The 22,865-nt window shown below is 35.9% G+C and overlaps 1 protein-coding gene across 2 annotated transcripts in view; it reads right to left on the bottom strand.

Annotated features, from left to right (window-relative positions):
• Positions 1-22,865, bottom strand: part of CD151 (CD151 molecule (Raph blood group)) — a 598,783-nt gene that overhangs the window by 193,896 nt on the left and 382,022 nt on the right. For both annotated transcript variants that reach the window (XM_044082884.1, XM_044082882.1), the window contains exon 5: positions 630-734. In XM_044082884.1, coding sequence (XP_043938819.1) covers positions 630-734 — 105 coding nt within the window. The remainder of the gene's footprint in view (positions 1-629; positions 735-22,865) is intronic.

Genomic DNA, 22,865 nt, shown 5'->3' with positions numbered 1-22,865 from the left:
AACTGCTTCGATCCCAAAAGTCTTCCCACACAAAATACACAAACAAATTAGGATGCTTAAGTAATGAATTCATGCAAGAAGCAATTTTCACAAGGCGTGGGGAAAATAAAATTGATGAAAAAATATGCATTTTATCTGCTTACGAAGATAAAAGTAGAAAAAATGGTCTATCTGTATTATTATGGTCTATCCGTATTAAAAGTTATCTGTGAGGTTGAAAACATGTTTTTTTTTTTTGTGCATTTCCTGTTTCAAACATCCTGATCAGAAAAAAATCAGTAGGCATTGTTTTTGAACAGTTAAAGCCACAACATCCAACTGCAAGTGTAACAAGAGGCTAGAGTGTCATTTAATGTTTAGTTCTCTCTTATCTCTGCAGGTTTGGGCATGCTGCATAAGGAGATAAGCCATTTGTGGTAAACTGACTACATGTGTGTCTGTGAATAACCAGCTGGTATGGTGAAAGAAACAAATCTCAAGACTTTTATAAAAACATCCTTAAAGAAATGTGCTGAACCAAGTAATTTTTTAAGCATAAGCAGTACAAATGCCTTTGCTAGAGGAATGTTTACACTCCAGAGCAGTGGTTAGTAGCCCACACAGCACTTCTCATTTAAGTAAGCTCATACCTCTTGCTGCAGTTTGTCGACTGCATTTGTTATTCCGTCATTGCCAGGCGTCATGTACTTCTGGGTCATTGTAATTTTCAGGCTCTGCTTCAGTTCATCATTAAGCTGCAGAAAGAGAGAGACTGTCACAGCTAATGAAATGTATTCTATTAATCTTTACAGCCAGCAAGAACACAAACACATTGTACGAATCAAGTATTCCACCAGGCATTTATATACAGCTTTATTAATACGATGCTCTCCATTCTGTGACCCAATGAGTAGAAAGTGATCTGTTACCAGCAGTATTCCTATTGTGAAAGAGGTGCCACAAGGTCCAGTCCTCGGACAAGTCCTATGCACTCTGACAACACTGCCTGGTACAAAAGTCTTATGCTGCTAATTGATGTCATCTGTATACTGCTCTTCCACAACTACAGTGCCTTTCAGTCCAAGGATGGCTGCTAAAGCAGCAGCTACACCTCGTTCCTTCTAACGCAAACATCTAGCCTGTATGCTGGATACAAAATGCCTTGCCTCTGATTTCCTCCCAAGAGCTCAACTACAGAGACAGTTTCCTTGACTGGCAGCTTAGGATGTCACTAGGTTAACATAAATGTTTACAAGATAGGGACTCTCTAGAGACTAGAGCACTGCTTTTCTCTATATTTTTGAAAATGTCCAGTCTACCAGCTTCCTTCTGTAATTTTTTCACTGGGACGGCATTAGTTCCCAAAGTGGCATGATTTACAAACTCCATGAACAGCAGGTAGTACAGAAATACTGCACTGTCATCCCTTCAGTGGCCAGGACTCAGAATTAACAGTACACTTATTATGACAAGCAGACTTACTGGGCAGCAGCTAGATACGCGTCTTTTGCTCTCCATTAGGATGCTTTTGTGTCTTATGAGACTAACCTCTGGCACTTAGGCTCTACTAGGGCTGTAGCTAGGCATATACAATACATGCCACTGTATTCACTTTTTTAAACTTGTGTGTGTGCAGTTAAATATTAGACTTTTTTTTTTTTAATTTAGCATATTTATCATGGTTAACACTCAAGACTTTTTTCAGAATGCCTAACTGAATAAGAGCAGAACGCCCATACAAACACAGTAAAACACAGCCATAAAGCTCTGCAAGTCATCCTAAGTAAATGCAGCTGCAAATAAATCATTTGAAACATCTCTGCCTCTCCCTACAACCTCCAAATAAGTGAGAGAGGAGGAAACAGTGGTGAATGCAGACATATATCTGTAAAAATATAATTAAAGATGTAGCTTAATATTTAACCATAATTTATACTGCCATGGAAAGTTCCTTAACTGAAAAAAAAAAAAACAAACTGAAATAAACACCACTAAAATGTTCTACGTATTATAGTAGCATGTTTAAATATGTACGAATGGGTGAGTGGGTAAATCGTATGTTGCTTGGCTGTCTAAGCCAAATAAACCACAAGCCATCAAACAAAAATGCTCAAAACTTAACCCATCGGGGAAAAAATAACTTTTTTGCAGGGTAGCAAGCCCCTGCACACCTCCCACACCCTTTAATTACATACCAACTCCAAGATCACACAACTGAGTGAAAATGGCAAAATTCCCTTACTTCCACTCAAAGATAAACTCACACAGAAATAAAGCTGGCATGTGCGATCAGCTTATTTTCAAATCAATAAGCCAGATGTTTTTGTTCTACAAAAGAAGTTCAAACATATATATATATATATATATATATATATATACATATATATATATATATATATATATATATATACATATACATATACATATATATATATATATATATATATATACATATACATATATATATATATATATATATGTATATATACATATACATATATATATATATATATATATACATACATATACACATATATATACATATACATACATATATACATATACATATATATATATATATATATATATATATATATGTATATACACATACACACACACACACACACACACACACACACACACACCAAATGTGGTACAAAGTGGGCAGTTGCAAAAGCACAAGCGCCTAGGGGACAATGTCAATGGCTTTGAAAAGGTGCAGCTAAACCCTCAGGCTGATGCATGCATTCTCAGACTACATTTATGATCACAGCTGCTACTTAGTTTGGGATTCAGAAAGTCATACTGTACGGTGGAAGCCATAACATGACAATTTTCTCCCTCTGTACACACCTTTCCAATTCTAAGACTATGCTACCGCTGAGGTTTACTGTTGGCAAGGGCCAGTGCCACGTGAGGACTCTTGTGGGCAAAGCTGTATGTGAATGCAGCAATCCCAGGCAGCAGTTAATGCTATATAGCTATGTGCTCTTCCAAACAATTTCCAGATGCTCCAGATTTATGCTGCCTTACCAATACACATTAATGCGTTGTGGCATAAAATTGCACTGTTGGAGGAAAAAGTGAACGCCATGAAAAGATGGCATTCACCCATTCACTCCTGTGAAAGCAGTCCCAGTGCAGAGAAGTTCAGTGATGGTAGGATGAGGTGCATGTCTGCAGAGATGCACATTCATCTGCTATATTCATGAATCTGTCTGGGTAATCACACTGCAGATGTAAGACAGGAAACAGTGTGTCTGGATGTGTTATGTTTGCCCATCAGGGCATGTGCACGGCTGTTTTCATGATTAACTGTGGGGGTGGGCTTAGTTGGTGGGTGGTGTATGTGTCCAAGCACATGGGGGGGGGGTGTCTGCCAACTGGGTGCACAAGCCACTAGGGAAAACACTACTACTGTTAGGTCACACAGCGCTAGTGTGTGATTCCAAGACATGCTAATAAAAGAGTTATTCTCAGTGCAACCAGAGCTGTCTCTGAATTGCATCTTACCACTGCAGTCAACCACCTACCTGTGGTGGGCAACTTCAATACGCGGTGTGTATTTTTCAGAAACCTATGGTCAGTGTCTAAAGATAGCTATTATGCATGCTGTACATAATAGCCATTTGCCATGCTCATACCCTGGCAAACTTGAAGCAGACTCTCTGCTTAAAAGTAGGAGGACTTTCACACTCAAGTGTGGCAAAAAAGCATCCATTTGCTACACCATACAAAAGAAAAGATGAAAATGATATACATTTACAGCTATTAAAATACACAATGTATGGGTTTATGCAAGTGGTCCATGAGGACCTTTACCTTTAGTATGCTTTAGCATGGCTTGTAGCATTAATTCATCCTTTACTGTCAAAGCTTCTTGTTTCAGTTTTATGCAACTGCACTGCTCTACAAATATCCTTTGAAAACTAAAAAGTTAGCACATTTACTTTTCTAAAGGAAATGGATTTTTGAAAGAAAAATAAAACATTCAAGTGGCCTTCCAAATTTAAGGGCCAGCATTTATTTGTCTTTGTTTACCGGGAAAGACCGATTGGGTAATATCCATTTTCAGCTGATTCCCAGGGAGAAAAGCTCCATTTGCTTACTCTGCATTATACTAAGTTCCAGTTAAACACAGAGTAGTCATTTCTATTTACATTTATACACAAACACTAGTTACATTTCTGATTCTCTTTAGTAACTTCAACCTCTGTAAAATCTTAGAAAGCCCACTTGCAACTTAATGAATAATACAGGCAGCAGGTATGTATAAAAACTGTTTTGCCAATTCAGTGAGAGGATGAGACTATTCTGTTTAAGGAAAGTATTTGGAGAGTATCGTACGGTAAACATGAAGTCTTAATCTTGTGATGAGCATGCGCAGGACCAGGATTGGTTAATATGCTGTTTAAGCAGTGGATTAAAACTACCGAGTTTGTCGGAGAGTTTTACTTGTGTGGGGATACTATTATAGACCTTAGCAATGCACTGGGAGTACAGCAAGCCCCCTGCAACATTATGTTCATAGGTTGGTACTAGGCCCATCAGCCCTAGGGCCTATACAAGCCTAGCCATAACAATTCCCTGGCTATTTCTTCCCACACTATTTACTTCCCTGAACCCCTGTCTAGCAGGGCGACTGACGTGATCCCCGGGGTGAATTTCCTTTCTCCCATCCAATCATCAAGGTTCCTTTTGAAGAGTGCCAAAGAGGCACTCTGCTTGACATGTCTGGGGAGTCTCTGAGTCAGGAACCTATCCCTCCAGCATGTTTTGTTTATTGTGATGACAAGGTTTAGATCCCTGGAGGGTGTGGCTCTGAGGGATTGGGATTTCTTTAAGTGTAGCATGTCCAACAGCTCTGGGTTTGACATGGCCTTGTATGTTAAACAGAGATCGCCTCTGAGTAGACGATATGCGACAGAGTATAGCTGGAGTTTTTTAAGGTGGTCAGTGAAGGGCATCTGCTTTAGGCCTGTGATTCTTTTAGTGAGTTATTTCTGCAGCCTATACAGTCGTTGCAGATGTCTTGAGAGGTAAATACCAAACGGGGCGTTGTATTCTATAATGGGTCTAATGAGGGATGAGTACAGTGAGACAATAACCTCCTTTTTTCTTAACGGAAAGCCCTTAGTGATGAGGTGTGCCACATAGAATGATTTCCTGACTATTGTGGCAATGTGGTTATCAAAGGTGAGACCACTGTCCACCTGTGCCCCTAAGTCCCTTATCACACTTTCGGTGTTTAGTGTACTGCCAACCTATATGGTAATTCACGGGTACATGTTTTTTCCCAAAGGGGATAATTATACATTTCTTGGCATTGAACTTGAGCCCATGGCTCTGGCACCAAGCATCTGTTTCTCTAAGGCCCTTTTGTAGAGTATCCACATCATTTGGGGATTCAATAATGGCTCCCAGTTTGCAGTCATCTGCGAACTTTGTTAGCCAGAGTCCCTTAGTGTTGGCCTGTACTTCAGAGAAGTAGATGCCAAACAAGAGTGGTCCCAGGACTGAACCCTGAGGTACTCCACTGGTCACCTGTCTGGAGCTGGATTTGGAGTCGGCTACTTTTACAGTGTGGGTTCTATCAGTAAGCCAGTTAGCAACCCATTGGGTGACGTAGGGATTAATGCCCAGCTTAGTAAGTTTATCTATGATTCCAGAGTGGAGGATGGTGTCAAAGGCCTTGGCATGGTCCAGATCGGCTGTTTGAACCACCTTACACTTGTCCATGGCTGTGGAGACTGATTCAAAGAAGTCAATCAGGTTCAGGAGACGAGATCGGCCCTTCACGAACTCAAACTGGGTGGGGTCCAGTGTTTGAAGGGTGCCAATGTCTTTGTTTATAAGTTCCATGATAATACGCTCCATGGCCTTGCAGATCAGGCTCGTCAGACTGATGGGACAGTAGTTTCCGGGATCCAAGGTGGATTCCCCCCTTGTGGAGTGGGATAAATGTAGCTCTGCATCACTCAGGCATGAAACCTGAGCTAAGGCTATGATTAATCATGACACTTAAGTGAGGTGCCAGTTCATATTGTAGTTCATGTAGTACACAGCCCGGGATGTCATCTGGTCCCATGGATGCTGTATTCTTAGCTTTGGAAAGTGCGTTTTTTACCTGTGTGGCCATTATTACAGGAATTTGGCAATCGTCTTGCATTGAGATGGGCCATTTAGGGGGTGAGGTTGGCACAGAATCGATCTGCCAGGATATTGGCAATATCCTTGGGATCAGTATATTTAATGCCATTCTGTTTGACTTAATTCTAAGTAATAATTTGTTAATACAGTGGAGGTCCCTTGCTGGACAATAGGGTTGTAATAAGTTTTGTAGTGCAGGGCATATTTCTGGACGATGAATGAGTGTGAGCTGTAGTTTGTTGTGAATATGTTAGGTAGTTGTGTAATTTCAAGCCAGTTTAATTGCTTTAAGCTAGGACAATGGTGGGTCCTATGAAGGAGACTGGTGGCAAATTTAGCTATTCTACTGTAGCAGAAGGCAAGTTTCTTTCTTCAACTACTGTAAGTTTGTTTGGATAGGTGTAGCATATAGAAAGAGTTGGCAATAAAGAAGGTGATGGCTTGAGTTTTTCTTGCAGTATCTGTAAGGAATCCACTGACCCTACAAAGGGAGCCTACTTTCTGGTGTATAGATTTAATGGTGAGCCGTGTATGCTGGTCATATTTGAGATGGTCATTATAATAAAGTCTAGATGTTTATTGTAAGTTATAGTTTTAATGACAGTATTTGTTGACTTAATAGTAAAAGATTGTTTTTGATTTGGGCAACTTTGAGATAAAAAGCATTAACTTAGTTTTCTTGGACAGAGTTGGAGGTTTGATTCTTTGAGACAGGTTTCTACAGAGGATAAATATTTTGGGGTTATGTTTTAGAGATTTATTGTTGAAGCCGCACATAATATTGAGTTGTCATCATACTGACCTAACCTAGCATGGTGAGTTAAGGTGTGAAGGTCATTATTATATTAAATAGGAGATGAGCCAAGATAAAGCCCCGAGTGACATCTGTAGTAACTGGTTGAAAAGATGAGTAAGAAACCACAACAAGGTATTGTGAAAGTCGTATTGAGGAGAGCTTAATGAGCAGTTGTTGGTGCGAGACATCAAACGCCTTCGCAAGTCTAATAACACAGTGGACACAAGCAGACCATTGTTTCTATGTTGGTTTATTATACTGGTAAAATGTAGTAGAATAGTAATGGTGCTCTGCTGAATCCTAATGCCATGCTTTGTTTCCAAAAGCAGGTTATTTGAGGTTAGGTATTGCATCAGCTGCATAGTGATGCATTCCTCTAATATTTGGAGAGTGGGGACAGAATGGCTATTGGTCTGTAGTTATTAAACTCTGTAGATGTGCCACATTTGTGCAGTGGTACGACACAGGATTTTCTCCACAGTGATGAGATGTATCATTCTGCTATGGACCTATTAACTCATTGCAGCTGAGTGACATCTCCAGGCTTTTCTGCATTTACACCCTACTGCTCCTCTAGGCGTCAAATATTGCCTGTTCATATTTGCATTAATAATTCCAAAACCATGTTACATACAAGGTATCGGAAAATTTTATCTTGAAGCATACATGATAGCAAACACAATTGTATTGATATATGACCTCTGTCAATGGGTATTTGTTAAAAATGTAAGGTGATAACTTCAATTTTTAACTGCTGAAGCCACGCCCACTAGGAGTTAAAGGTGCACACTCAAAGTGCTCTACTGGAGGGAATGAATTTAGTGTGGACACAGTGAAGACTGACTTCTATGGCCATTTTAAGTGCCCTGATGGTAGTTGGTCTACAGCTACAGAAGTAATTTTCAGTTTAGAGAGGGGGGCAGATGTATTAATGCCCAACAGATGTAAAACTGATTGCATAAAGTAGCAATTAAACTGGGTGGGGGGTACAAGTCTGTCATATTGCCTGTTTTTTGGAGAGGGAATAGTGATCTTGCTAGGATGGAGTACTTTAGTGATGACCAAAAAAGTTTTGGGTTGTTTTTATGTTTGTCTTGTATGTTGGTATAGCAGGTTTGCTTATCTTGTTTGACATGGAGTTTTGCAAGGTTTCTAAGATATCTAAACTGCTGGAAGGCTTTTTGAGTTCTATTTCTGCATCAATGTTCCAGGCTTTATCCCTTTTTATCATGATTTTTGTTTATTTTGTCAGCTATGGTGCAGGATTGGGCTTAATGACATTTCAGTTGTATTGTTTTAGTGTTTCATTGAAAATATTTCTGCTGAAACTGGTTGTACTTCACATTTGACTATAGACATCTTTTACCTAGGTTACAGTGAGGTTTAATGGCATATATTGGTATGTAGTCACTTGTGCTATCCGAAAAGTAGCCTACTTTTGTCAGCTTTTCTGGTTTGTTTGCAAGAATCCAGTGTAAAGTCAAGTGCCTTCCTGAAGTTTGTTGATTCTAGTACATGTGGTTATTAATTATCTGAAGTTGTATAAGGTTTATGGATTCGGGTAATCACATTTGAGTTGCTAGTCTACATTTAAGTCTCCCAGGTATTACAGTATCATGGCTAATTTAGCACTTGGAAAACTGAAAGGAGCCACGACCAGACCAGGTACAAGTATAATAATCATGGTTAATTTTTTTGGAATATCCAATACAGGATGCATTCAGCAGTATCACTATTACTCCCTACTGGTACATAAATTGCTGTTAAACGCAAGTTTTCCTAGCACTGATTTTTAGTATTATTAGAAGTTCAGCATCATTAAATTTGGTTATTTCCTGTGGAAGTAAGGTGATAGTTATGGAAATGTTAGATGATTACTACACCACCTGCATGCTTGTTTTGTCTGTCATGCCCAAATATATTGTGTTGGGGATAATCTCATTATCGTTTTTTTACCAGGTTTCAGTAGCTGACTACATCAGGAGTGTTATGTGGCAAGGCAGACATGTATGTCATGGATTTTATTGCACATACTTCTTAGGTTCATATTTAGCAACATGAGTTTGGATTCTGTTTTTTGCTGAAATGTATTAGGTGACCAATTTATTCTGGGGATGGAAGTGATGGATTTATGAACAGTCTGACCTGGGGTTGGGGTGAATATCTCTGCTAATTTTTCAAACTGATATTCTTAAAAGGGAAGAGTGTGGCCAGTTATAGTTTTGTTCTTGGTTTGGTATTTGATCATAACTTTAGATACTTAGTTTTGAGATATTTATAGATAAATCAGATATGGTTATGGTTTGCAAAAAAGAGTGTGTTATGGAGAATGACAGGCTGGGTAGATGTTGATATTCTTTGTCAGGAATGGATGAAGCCCCAAGTATTTGAAGGAGTTGGATTGGATGGTTGATGATGAAGGCTAGTAGAGTGAGGAGGAATAATACAATAATATGAGTTAGGGGCATCTTATTTAACTTGGGTTTATCTTTGTTGTAAACTATGATTAGAAAACGTTGGAGGGTACTGGATTAATTGCAGAGACGTAATTTGACAGTAAAACGGGGAAAGGATTAAGACAGTTTGAGAGTGTGTGTCTTGGGCAGTAAACTATAATGGGTGTTACTACTGGCAGTAATTCTAATTGATTGTTTTCCTTGAGAGGGAACTGGTGACGCTGGCTTGAAGGAATGTGTGGATGGTGCTATGGAAGTATAAATGTAGAGTAAGAAGGGGTTGGTGGGAATTGGGGTAGGGTGGAGAGAGGAGTGAGCCCGAGTGTTAGCAAGGGCGAATGAAGTGGGTTGAAAACTTGACAGAGACAGAGAAAAACAAAACAATCAATCACTGACTTAACATAAACAGCCACAAATCTGCTGAGAGAGAGAAGCAAAAGGAACAATGCACTTTAAAGGGTTGCTGTGCTAGTAGATTAAAATATTGATTTTGTTGTTCTAGGACATAGTTTTAGAACGAGACTTAGTCCAATACCACCTTGACCTCACTAATGGTGACAACAGTAAAAATTTGCACTTGACTGTTTGAACAATTGTGTAATTTAAGGTTTCTATGGATTTTAAAATCCAAAGTCCAAAGGCTATGCCAGCCTCCAAAGATCGGCAAAACAATGAGACTAAGAGTGCAGCTCTGGAAAAATACCGTCTCAAAACTAAAAGTGGTATCAGAGCCTGAATGGCTAACTGAAAGCTACAGTATTCTAGAGCTCCATATAACTAGTTAAATATGACAGGAAAAATTTATCTTTTTTCCTTCAAAGTATATAATCTTATAGATAAAGTACTAATTTACATAATTAGAAACGCTGGTGAAGTTTTACAAATAATTTCCTGTCAAAAAGCTTGGAGATACATTGACTTGTTAAAATGAGCAACTCAAAGAATTCTCACCAGGATGCTGCCTTAAAGAAGGAACTACAACAGATGGCATCTACCCTGCAGGAGTTGTCTTTGAAGATGGATGATTTTAAAGAGAATCTAGAAAATCTTAAAACAAGCAGACAAAAACAGGCTAGCACCCTCAAGGAAATGCTACACCACCAGACAAAGATAACAGGAATAGAGGTTTCTCTAAATGACTTAGAAAGCAGACTTAAGGAAGAGGAAACAAAACACTTGGTTAATAAAGTAGATGACTTGGAAAATAGGAAGAGGAGAAATAACATCAGGATTTTCAGATAACCTGAAAACACAGAAGGCGTTGATATTATTTCCTTTTTATCAAGCTGGATCCCTGTCTTTAAATTTAAAAGGAGGACTTTCCTTTGGTATTGAAAGGGCACACAGAGCTCTTAGGAAACCTGACACTAACACAAACTTTCCTCTTAGGTCAATAATTATCAAATTTCTTTCATACTTGGACAAGGAACTGATTTTAAGATCTGCTTGGAGAAGGCACCTCTAAAATATAAACAGAGCCTGATAAGATTTGAGAATGACTATTCATCCAGAATAATGAAACAAAGGAAAAAAATGTCTCCAATGATAAAGTTTCTGAAACAAAATAACATCAAGGCACAACTTGCATATCCAGCGAAAATAAGAATACTGTATGCCAACAAGATGAGGACTTTTATTGACTTGGAGCAAGCCTCTTCATTTACTGAAACTAATAATGTGATTACTTTACCAGAAGATATGGATTGGATGTCATCTTCTCTCAAGAGAACAAAAGAAACAAATGTCTGGACAGTTGTCAAAAAGAAGAAGCAAAAGATTGATCCTGTTACAGCCAAATCTCTCAAAGCATCTACTATGATACGAATTATTTTAACATTACTTTAAAGGACCAATTTTACTGCTTGGAATTTTAAAACAAAGGTAACTACTGGAATCTTAATTTATATTTTTTGAAAATAGATGACACGAGTTTTCACATGACCTCATGCATGTAAAACAGAATACTTTTCTTTCACAGAAGGAGGGTTCTATAGCACATAAAATATTTATACTGTAATTCAACATACATAGTATGTGTATTTTCTCTTAATTTTCCCTCTTCTTTCTCTCTCCTCTCTTTTCTCATTTATTTTAACTGCATCTTGTCTCCCTTTCTAAATTCTCTCCTATTTACTGTACTAATATAGTCTGTATATATTTAATAACTATCTATACATAGTCTAAAATAATCTAGTTTTAAGGTAGACTAATTGGAATAGTGAACTTAATTGTTATTACAATATTTATTAGATAAATGATAGTCACTGTTATGCTTACTGGAATTAGGGACATGTTCGTGATTAACTCTGAAATGCTCCATTCATGTACATATGTCCTTCAAATTATTTCCTTTTAGTATTAAACTGCGGTGGTGGTGCTGCGGTAGCGAGGTCGCCTCACAGTAAGATGTTGTCCTGTTTGATTCTCAGCTAGAGTATCTTCTATGTGGAGACATGAGTGAATGGGCGTACCTTCGTTGAAGGTTGTGCGTCAGGGCCGGCAACTTGGCACGTAAAAATCTACTGCCAATCATTAGCGGACCGGAGTTCCGCTGTGGCAACCCCTAACCGGGTAAAGCCAAAAGACACAACAACATTAACAAATACATAAAAAAAGGAGGGGAAAATGTACTGTTGGTTGAGAAGTGAAGCTTTCTTTACTTCTATTTGTTGCCATAGCAACAGTAAACTGATGCAGTTTCTAAGGACACTGTGAACCTGCGAAGTGCATTTAGCCTCAGACAACAAAGAAAAAGTAATATTTTTTAGTTATTAAAATGCAAAACAACCTAAGCAAGGTAAAATAAATACATAATAGGACTATTTGTAAATATTTTATGATTTATCCTCATAGGATTACATATTCCTGGAAACATAACTGAAATGTTCCCAAACTACATGTGCACTTAAATGTAGCTGTTTGATTAAAAAAGTATTACTCAGTTTAACATGCTGATTTCACAAGCTGTCTGCACTATAAAAGTTACATTTTATATGTTATTTGGAATTGTTAGTCTCTAGAGCATATGAAAAGATACATATTACATTTTGCAACATGTTATCTTTGCAGTTACCTCACACTCTGTACAAACTCACTTGGTAACTGATAGCTATTCATTTAAAATATCAGTTTAAATATTAAATGAGACCTTGAAATGCTACTTACATTTTGACAAAATATAATTTGAACTGTAAAATGAATGACTTGAAAGAGGCCTCAGAAATACCTCACTAAAAGAATCACAGGCATAAAGCAGATGCCCTACGCTGACCGCCTTAAAAAACTCCAGCTATACTCTGTCGCATATCGTCTACTTGGAGGCGATCTCTGCTTAACATACAAGGCCATGTCAAACCCAGAGCTGTTGGACATGCTACACTTAAAGAAATCACAATCCCTCAGAGCTACACGCTCCAGGGATCTAAACCTTGTCATCACAATAAACAAAACATGCTGGAGGGATAGGTTTCCTGACCCAGAGACTCCCCAGACTCTGGAATAGATTGCCCATACATGTCAAGCAGAGTGCCTCTTTGGACCTCTTCAAGAGGAACCTTGACGATTGGATGGGAGAAAGGAAATTCACCCCAGGGATCACGTCAGTCGCCCTGCTAGGCAGGGGTCCAGGAAAGTAAATAATGTGGGAAGAAATAGCCAGGGAATTGTTATGGCTAGACTTGTATAGGCCCTAGGGCTGATAGCCTAGTACCAACCTATGAACCTAGTAATGCATAGATTTCAAAGACAGTTCTTGACACTACAGTAAAAGTAAAAATATAATATTCACAAGGCAGTACTGAAATGATTTAGTCTTCCAGTTAAAATAGCTTACTGTCAACATTTTGCGATATCAAAGTTTGAAGAGCTAGGAAATTACTATTATTTGCTTTATAATGATTATTGGACAGATGTTAGACTCTGCTTAGTTTAATGAATTGTGACATGTTTATGAGGAAAAGTGGACTCAGTTACTCAAATTGGACTACACATTCCTGGAAACTCAACTGAAATGTCTCCAAAATTACTTGTGAATTTAAATGAAACTGTCTGATTAATAAGCATAATTTACTTTAACAACCTGAATCCATATGCTATCTGCTCTATATATGCTACATTATATATGTCACGTGCACACGAAAAAATACATATTTTTGCAACATGCTATATTGCACTAACCACACATTCTAAACTAACTCAATTGGCAACTGATAAGTTATTTATTTGAAACAGCAGTCTAAATATTAATTGTGCCCTTGAAATATTAATGCTGTTTTCACAAAACAAAACCTGAATTGAAAAAGGAATGATTTGAAGAAGTGAAGTATTGTACAGATTTCAAAGACCGCTATTGACTCTACAATATAAGCAGAAATGTATACATGCAACGAAAATTTGAAATGCTTTATACTTTTAGTTAAAATAGCTTATTGTTAACTTTTTGCTTTTGTCAGAAAATTTAGAGAGGTAGGAAATTATTTCTAATTTGTCTTTATAATGTTTACTAAAGTGATGTTCGTCACTGACTTGTTTAATGGATTGCAAGTCATGTACAAGACAGACTACTGAATGTTATTTCTGTTTACCTATGTTTACTGAATTTCTTTTATTAGTACTGATTTAAAACAAGTGAAAGAAATGGAAGGGAAATCTCTGTTTTTGGTCAAGGGAGGAGAGGCTTAAGAGTATTCTAACTGCCCCGAGAACTCTCTAAGATGCTCTAAATATTATTTGAATAATACTTACCTAAGGCAAGTTTTGATTACCATATAGGTACTTTCACATTCATTCTAGACCTGATGTGATTACCCATTCAGGAAGCAGGAGGTGCCCTATGGAGGATGGGAATTGTTAGGGTGATCATAGTTCATTCTTATGCTTTGTAAATCTATAAATATGTAAAAGCACTGCACACCAGAATGTAGGGTGCCTCTACTCAGTCAGGATACCACTGATAAGCCATGTCTTTTCATAATTGTAAGTTGAAGTTGGTGAGCTGAAGAGTGGAAAGTAAAGGAAGACAGTACATCTACAGTAAATTCATATTTCATTGGTAAATCATTCTGTCTCCTGTATAGTCCTTTTAGTCAAATTATTTTAGTAATAATCCGTTTGTTGTTGGCTTATTTAGTGTATGCTCCTCTGTTGCATTTAATTTATCCAAAATGACGTATCTGACATGTTTGGGATCTCTTAAGGGTAACTAAATATTGGATATTTTCTTAGTCAACATAATTGTTTACACTAACATTCCATCCCGATATATAAAATACTATAGAACAATAATAGATTAATATAGAATTTCATATCTCAAGAAAATTCTCCATATAATAATTTAACATATGGAGCTCAGTTGATATTGTTGGTTAAAGGTGTGAGTGATAATCCAATAGATCTATCTTTATCTATTGGATTAGAAATTACTTTCATTCCATTTTTAATGGAAAATTCATATTTACTTGTATTTGATACTTTAGAATTAATGTTTTATAGAAGTACTTTTTTAAAGCCTGACCAGAATTTTACCCTACTTGTATTTAAAGAAGAACATTAAATTACACTCCCAAGTTTACACACATAAAAATAACATTCTATGTTATCAAAATAAAAAAAAGAAGCAAAAAGTTTCTTCCAACAATAACTTGAAATGGATTTAACATTCTTATCATTAAATACTAATGGCTTAAATAATGCAAATAAAAGATCAAACTTACTAAAATATTTAAATCTAAATAAGGCACAAGTAGTATTTCTCCAGGAAATGCATTTTAAGACTAATGATAGCTTTATTTGGGAACCCTAAGGACTATACAGTCTTAGCTCAATCTTCCTACAGAACAAAGACAAAAGGAGCATCAATTCTCTGGAAGAAAAACAATCACTCAAAGTTATTTATAAATATGAAGACAAAGAAAGTCTAGTAGCATTTGTTATAATTAAATTTAACAGAATATGGACCTTAGCTAATCGATATTGGTTCCCAGGAATTGGAGCAGGAAAGGTTAAAAAACACCTAGATTTTATTTCCAACAATTATAAAGGAAATCTTATACTGGGAGGAGACTAATTATATATTAGAAGCTTCTGAAACCACCAAGAAGTCTTTTCGCATAGCAACTATTTCAAAATCCTTAAAAAGATGGATTGATTCACTTCATTTAATAGACACTTTTAAAGTAAAAGATAAATCCTTATTATTTTCCCATAAAGACCATAAATTTGGAATGCAAACCACAAGAGACAAATTATTCATAATTCAAGATTTACAAACAAAAATCCTCAACTTCTCAATAGTTCCATGCCCCTTCTCGGATCATAACTCACTGATAATCAAGCTCCAAATAGAGTTTAAACTTTTAATCCTCTCAACTAGAATTCCATCATATATCAAGAAAATTAAAGAATTCAGACACTGGATGTTGTCAGAACTACAAGTATTTCTTGAAATTAAATAAAACAACAGAAATAAGTAGAGTCATGGCTTGGGACTCATTAAAAGCGTATTTATTTGGCAAGACCCTTAGCTGGTACATAAACAAAGTTAGAGAGTGGGAATCTGAATCATTAGACTTGCAAACCAGACTCTTGACAGCAAAATCTAAAAAAAAAGAATTGTCCAGAAGTCAAAAAAGAAATAGAGGAATTAAATAAAAAATATAATGAAATTCTAACACACAAAACTTGTCTAGTCTTAGAAAAATTAAAAATAAACTCATTAGCCACCTCCCCCAGATATCTACATAACTTATCTACAAGAATTAAAATACAGTCTAAAGCAAATGACATTAGTAGCATATATCATGAAATGAAAGGGAAAAAAAGCATCAGATATAGGAGACATCCTTGAAGCATTTCGGTTTCATTATATGGAACACTTCAAAAAAGAAGATTTAGATACCAACCAAACTTAGATACAAACCTTATCAATGTAAAAAAAAAATTCCAGAAAACTTAAAACTCTACCTAGAAAAACCTATATCCTACAAAGAAATTGTTGACAAGATAAAAGAAAGTAAATAAAACAAAGCTCCACGGATAGATGGTATAATTATGGAAATTTACAAACTCTTCCCTTCAACAGTAATCTCCCTTTTTCATAAAACTTTGCTAGAACTCCATTCAGAAGCAAAAATACCACCCTCATGGAAATATTCTCTCATAACACCAATTCTAAAAGATAATAAACCATCAGACCTCTGCACCTCATACAGACCTATATCATTACTGAATGATTACAAAATATTCATCTCAATCCTAGCTAACAGAATGAAAATCCCACTTTCAAAGACAATAATGATCAAACTGGATTTTTATAGAACAGGCACACACATGATAATATTAAAAGGATACTTACTCTTATAGATTATGTGAATAAGACAGAGAAACGCTTGTAATCGGATTACACATAAAAAAACCCTTTGATTCCCTCAACTGGGAATATCTATTTAAAACTTTAGCATTATTTGAATTTCCTCCTCCCTTCATCTTATTACTAAAAAATATATATATTAATAACTTAGCCTACATTCAATTAGGTCCTTTCACCTCTGAATCTATCCATATAACGAAAGGTATTAAATAACTCCTATTTTATTTGCTTTGGCTATAGAAATACTTTCAGAAATAATACGCAATAATCCAAGAATAAAAGGAATAGAAGTCTATGACTAGTACATATCTAAAATAATGCTTTTTGCTGATGATATTTTATTAACCCTATCAAACTCCAGAGAGTCATTAGGAAAGCTAGAAGATGTAATGGAGAAATTTTATAAGATTTCAGGTCTACACTTTAACAGATCAAAATCAAAATGTCTATTTTTAAATAAGAAAAAAGAACTACAAGTTACAGATAAATCCATCATAGGAAAAAAAAGAATTTAAGCTAAATTATTTAGGAATAGTGTTATGCAAAAATATAAATGAAACATTATTAATTATAAAAACATTATTGAAACAAAAATACATATAGAAAAGTGGAACAAAATTATATTAACTTTTGAAGACAGATTGCAATTAATAAAAATGGTCTTACTGCCAAAAATACTATATGTAACATTAGCAATACAGTTAATTCCTGAAAGATGCATTCTTAAAGAAATAAACTCATGTTTAATAACATTTTTATGGTATCCCCAAAAAATAGAGTAGCTCTAACTCATCACATTAGACCCTGGAAACAAGGAGGATTGAACTTCCCAGAAACAGAAACATATATAAAAGCATCTGTGCTTAAAACTACAATAGACTGGATAAACCCAAGTTATTTTGCCAACTGGAAAGAATTAAAAACAGCCATATTAACAAATGAATTTAATCTGTTAAAAATTTTTTTTAATAGTAGACAAATCAAACAAATCCTGGTACATACTATGCATAAATATACAATATAATATAACAAAACCTTCTAAAACAACACTGATTAATCATTACATCAATTCCTTTAGGAAACTTATCAATGCAAACATAGATCTAAAACTTTGGTTTGACCTTTTAACCCCATTTACCATCACTAAGAACTTTCGTCACAAAATATATAGGGGAAACAATAATCTCCTGGGAACAAAATGGATTCTTATGCTGGCTTCAATGTGTAAATAAATTAAATGTTTTAGATATACATATGATAAAAACTGCTTACAATATTCCAACACAGGACTGGTTAACCTTACAAAGCATTCTAATGTACACTCAAGATTTATGCAAATTAATAATTCCTCATTTAAAGATATTCCAAATCTAATAAGTTTTCTGTATGCATTTATATAGAATAGTTGTGAAAAGAAAAATTCCATTTCAGTTCTATATAAAGAGTTAACATATAAAACAATTCCCAAACCATCATACTGGCAGTTCTTAACAAACGGTTAGTCATTGCAGTTAACAGAAGAAATTAAAACTAACATCTTACTATCAGTTAATTACACCTCTAACACACAGTACTGGAAAATATTTAACTGGAAATACTTATAGAGCATTTTTAACACCAGATAGAATTAAAAAGATCAGTACTACTACAAATGTTTTTTGCTGGAGGTGTGAAAAGTCAAATAAAGCAGACTGGATTCATATTTTTTATATTATACGTACACCTCGGATGGCTTAGTGGTACGTCCCATGCCTATAGTGTGCATGGTCCAGGGTTCGACACTTATGAATGTAATAAAATTAAATCATACTGGAATGGAATCAATCATTTTTTACAAGCTTTATTTAATGAATCCTTTACCTTAACTAAAGTATTGATTATACACTAAATGAAAATGAAGGTCCCTACCTGAATAAGACAAATATGTATTTGTTATGGACAATACTTGCTATATCTAGGAAATGCATAACCAGAAGGTGGAATTCAAATACACCCCCGACCTTGGAAGAATTCTACACTTTACTGAAGACAACTGCATCGATGGAAATAAAAATCAAAGAACTACAAATCTATCCCAGGCCATTGGTAAATAATCCTTGGAAGAAAGTTATATCTTTGTTGGACACTCAGCAATAATCAGTACTGTATCTCTGATAACTGATCTGTTAATTCTATATTTAATAACAGTGTATATAATTGTCAGGCTATTGTAAATATTGTACACAGTTTTAAATATTTAAAAATATTATGTAAATGCTATGTAATTGAAAACAGTTACAATAGTGCATGTACACTTCAGTTCTTTCCAGTAGGGCACACCGTTGATGCATTTTAAGCACAAGCAATGTACAAATACATTTTCAACACAAACATCTGTACAAATCAGTTCAATATACACATGACATACTAATACATTTGTCACACAAGCATCTTATATGACATACAGTTCTAATACATTTGTAACACTTGTATCTTGGATAAATTACTTTGATATTCACAAATGACATATTTACAAAATTCCAGATAGCTGTGCTGGCAGTATCTCCGTTCTTCATATATACAATGGTAGGTATCATGATGTACAAAGTGATATGGTGTTAGAAAAATGTCTCAAAACCCCTTTGTCTGAAATATGTAAGGATGGTTTCAAACAACCCCATACCACTCCCGTTTTCCTATACAAGTGGCCCAAGGAAACTGTTGTATGAAGTAGCAACAGCAGCCAGTTACATAAAAATATGGCAAAAAAAAAATGGTTTACTGTACTAGAAAGACAATGATACACAATAAGCATCTACAAGTTTCACAGTTGTGGCTAATCTTGAGAAAAGAGGGGTTTAAAAACATACAGAAGGTTTGGAGCACAAACAAAAGGTGTGCTGGAGGCCAGGAAATGTGTGTGGTACATGCACCTGCAATTTAATAAAATGTTTTTTCTGTGAGTGCCCAACAGTAGCACTTTCCTCTAAAACAGTGACAGATAATTAGACAACGAAACACATCAGAAAAATACAGTATGAAAATACACTCAATAATTGTAATTTTTAAGTCACCACTCTGTCAGCCACAGACTGTATAGTCACTCACCTGAAATGGAAGCTTATGTCACTGTTGTGATTACGCCTTAAGGTTTTGAACTGCATAAACTAAACTACAACCCTACGGTTGCCAAATATAGCATGCACATTTAGTAATCATTTTTTTCAGGAACAAGCCACCCATCAACTAATCATTCATGTACTGTAGTAAAAAGTGACAGCAAATCCATGAGGGTAGTAAAAAGTGACAGCAAATCCATGAGGGTAGTAAAAAGTGACAGCAAATCCATGAGGGTAGTAAAAAGTGACAGCAAATCCATGAGGGTAGTCTTCATATTTTTGTTGCAGTTGTTCTCAATCAGTGTTGTTATTCATGCAGTGTGTGCATAGAAAACAGTGGAATTAAACTGAATCTTCCCCTCCCCCTAGTACTACATACATAAATACTTCAAATTGCTATCATATCAATAACAGGCTATTGGTTGAGCCATGAAAATACACCTCCTGGATACTGTCGCAGATTCCAACTATTCTGCATAATGTTCATGTCTGCACTAAACCAGACATGCATATTATACCAAAGGATCACTGGTAGTCTTTTCATTCACATCGCAATCAACCAACAAATTACTTAAAACGTCATTTGTGCTATGTCTTTCATCAAAGTCTCAAAGTGCAGTACAAAATGGAATAAATTAAAGAAAATAATCCACACGTTACCTCTAATAGAAATCAAACAGTGGTTCTCTTGTTATGCAATCATTCTTTTTTTAAACATTACATTATCACTTACATGTTGCCGCAGTGATACGGCAGTAGTGTTGTTACCTCACAGCAAGAGGTTCTCCCATTCGATTCTCAGCTGGGCCTGGGAGTGCTTTCTGTGTGGAGTCTGCATGTCCTCCCCGCGGTTGGGTAGCGCTCGAAAGATATGCGTGCGTAAATGGGCGTGCCTTCGTTGAAGGTTGGGTGTCGACCTGGCACCTCGGTGTTTCATAAAAATCTACTGCCAATCATTAGTGCGAAAGACAAAACAACATTATCACTTGCATGGGCAAATATATATTAACAGAGAAGAAACCCTATAAACTGTTTTTCCATTTACATTATACATCACTTCTTTCTTTGTAGCCATTTGTCCACCATTACCTAAATTGCTGAATCCCTGCTTTCCCATAAAACTCAACCCTCCTCTTCCTGAGCATTATTCTGCATATATTGTTCTCCAATTTCCATTTATTTCAATTTAATTTGCTCATTTCCTTTTCTAAAGATCCCTCTTCCAGTACTTTTGTGTATTACATAATATTCAATACATCACATACAGTGGGTTTAGACTTTGATTTCCATTTTCTAGTAATTGCTTTTTTGGTAGCCAACAAAATTAAACTTGATAAAGTCTTACTATGTCTACGCAATTCAGATCCTATGTCTCAGCTCAAAAGAAAAATTCTTGGTTACAGCCATTTGCTCACCTAATATTTCTAAGAGTACTCTGTAGGGAATTTTTAAAATCTGCCATCTCATTAAACTCTCAAAAGATATGCTCCCAGTTAACTCTTTCCTTCCCATTACACCTCCAACATTTGTCATCTACCCGTTAAAAACTTACTTGATGTCTGCTTGGGGTATAAAAACTTACTTGATGTCTGCTTGGGGTATAAAAATACCAACAGAAAGACTTCTAAGCAAAGATCCTAAACCTTCTGGACTTCACTGCATACTTTGGAGCCATACACATGTTCTCCCATTGCTCTCTTATAAATTGCTTTTCCAGTCCCTCTACCCAATCTTTTCTAACCTCCTCTGATTGATTTTTATAGTTAACATGCAATATTTTACATGCCCTACTAATTATCCCTTTCTTAACAACAGTTTCCATTTCAGATTCAACTAAAATCTCCAACAGAGCAGGATTTTGGGTATCAAAAACAATTTACAGCGAACAGCTACTAATCAAACGTTAATCAGCAAAAGTTTAACATTCTGAAAAAGCTTGACAATGAAAAAATTCATTGAATGGCCATAGTTGGCCAACAATGTGAACGTAACCAACCAAGGGAGGCTGCACCCCCCACACCCCCTAACTATATATACCAACTCCAAGACTGCACTATAGTAGGGAATAGGGCAAATGTAAAAAGTTCCTTCGCTTAACTTATGCATCGCAGTACTTGATGGTTGTTGGAAAACTATGGCCATTCAATGAATTATTTTTTGCTGTTAAGCATGTTTGGAATGTTAAACTTTCACTGTTTAACATTCGATTAGTAGAAGCTCACTGTAATGTTTTTTTTTCTGTGTGTGAACATAAACCACAGACCTTTCACTTTGCCTATAGTCTCTAATATTAGTTCCGGGTAAGGAAGGCAGTTTCTACCCTGTAGTCCAAATGTAGTCTTTGGCTCATCCCACTTTACTACCTTTCCCTTTCTAGTTATTTGCTCCCAATACCTTGTCTTGCCTATTTTCTGTACCTCCTACTTGCTATCTTCCCTAATGGCAAAAATCTCCTTTCTCCATTCTTGTGCTGGCTTAGTTCTTAACAATACTTTTGGCTACTTTACTTATTGACTGGCATTTGTTTACAGGATAGTCCACTGGGCCATTAAGAGCCCTCCATAAAAAACACATTTAACAGAATTAACAATATGAAAATTTACACAAAATATAACATTTTACAGGACTGACTATATGGAAATTTACATAAAAATACATACATAGGCAAATATTAACAACTAGTTAAAGCAGAGAGTAAAACAGTAAAATCATATAGTGGGTACACTTACATGCAATCTTAAGATTTCAGAATAGTTAATAAAAGTGAAAAGGAGTACATTATGCAAAATATTCTGTTGCAAGTCTAAGTAGAGTCATTTGAAATATGGAGTATATACAAGAAGATGACAGTTTATGAAGGGAGGAGGCTTAGGACAGGTACAGATCCAGTTAGCTGAGAGGTATTCTCACAAAATTTAGAATGTGAATGAAGCACGACTCTGAATGGTTCTAATTGCTAATGGAAGGGCATTCCAGGCTCTGGCGAACACACAAGAGTAAAGTAGCTGGCCATAGTTGCC

This window comes from Protopterus annectens, chromosome 9.part0 (genome assembly GCF_019279795.1).
Source record: "Protopterus annectens isolate FY-2018-M chromosome 9.part0, PAN1.0, whole genome shotgun sequence".
Classification (NCBI taxonomy): domain Eukaryota; kingdom Metazoa; phylum Chordata; order Ceratodontiformes; family Protopteridae; genus Protopterus; species Protopterus annectens.
Note: the sequence above shows the minus strand (reverse complement) of the source record. Positions and strands in the feature narration are given on the sequence as shown.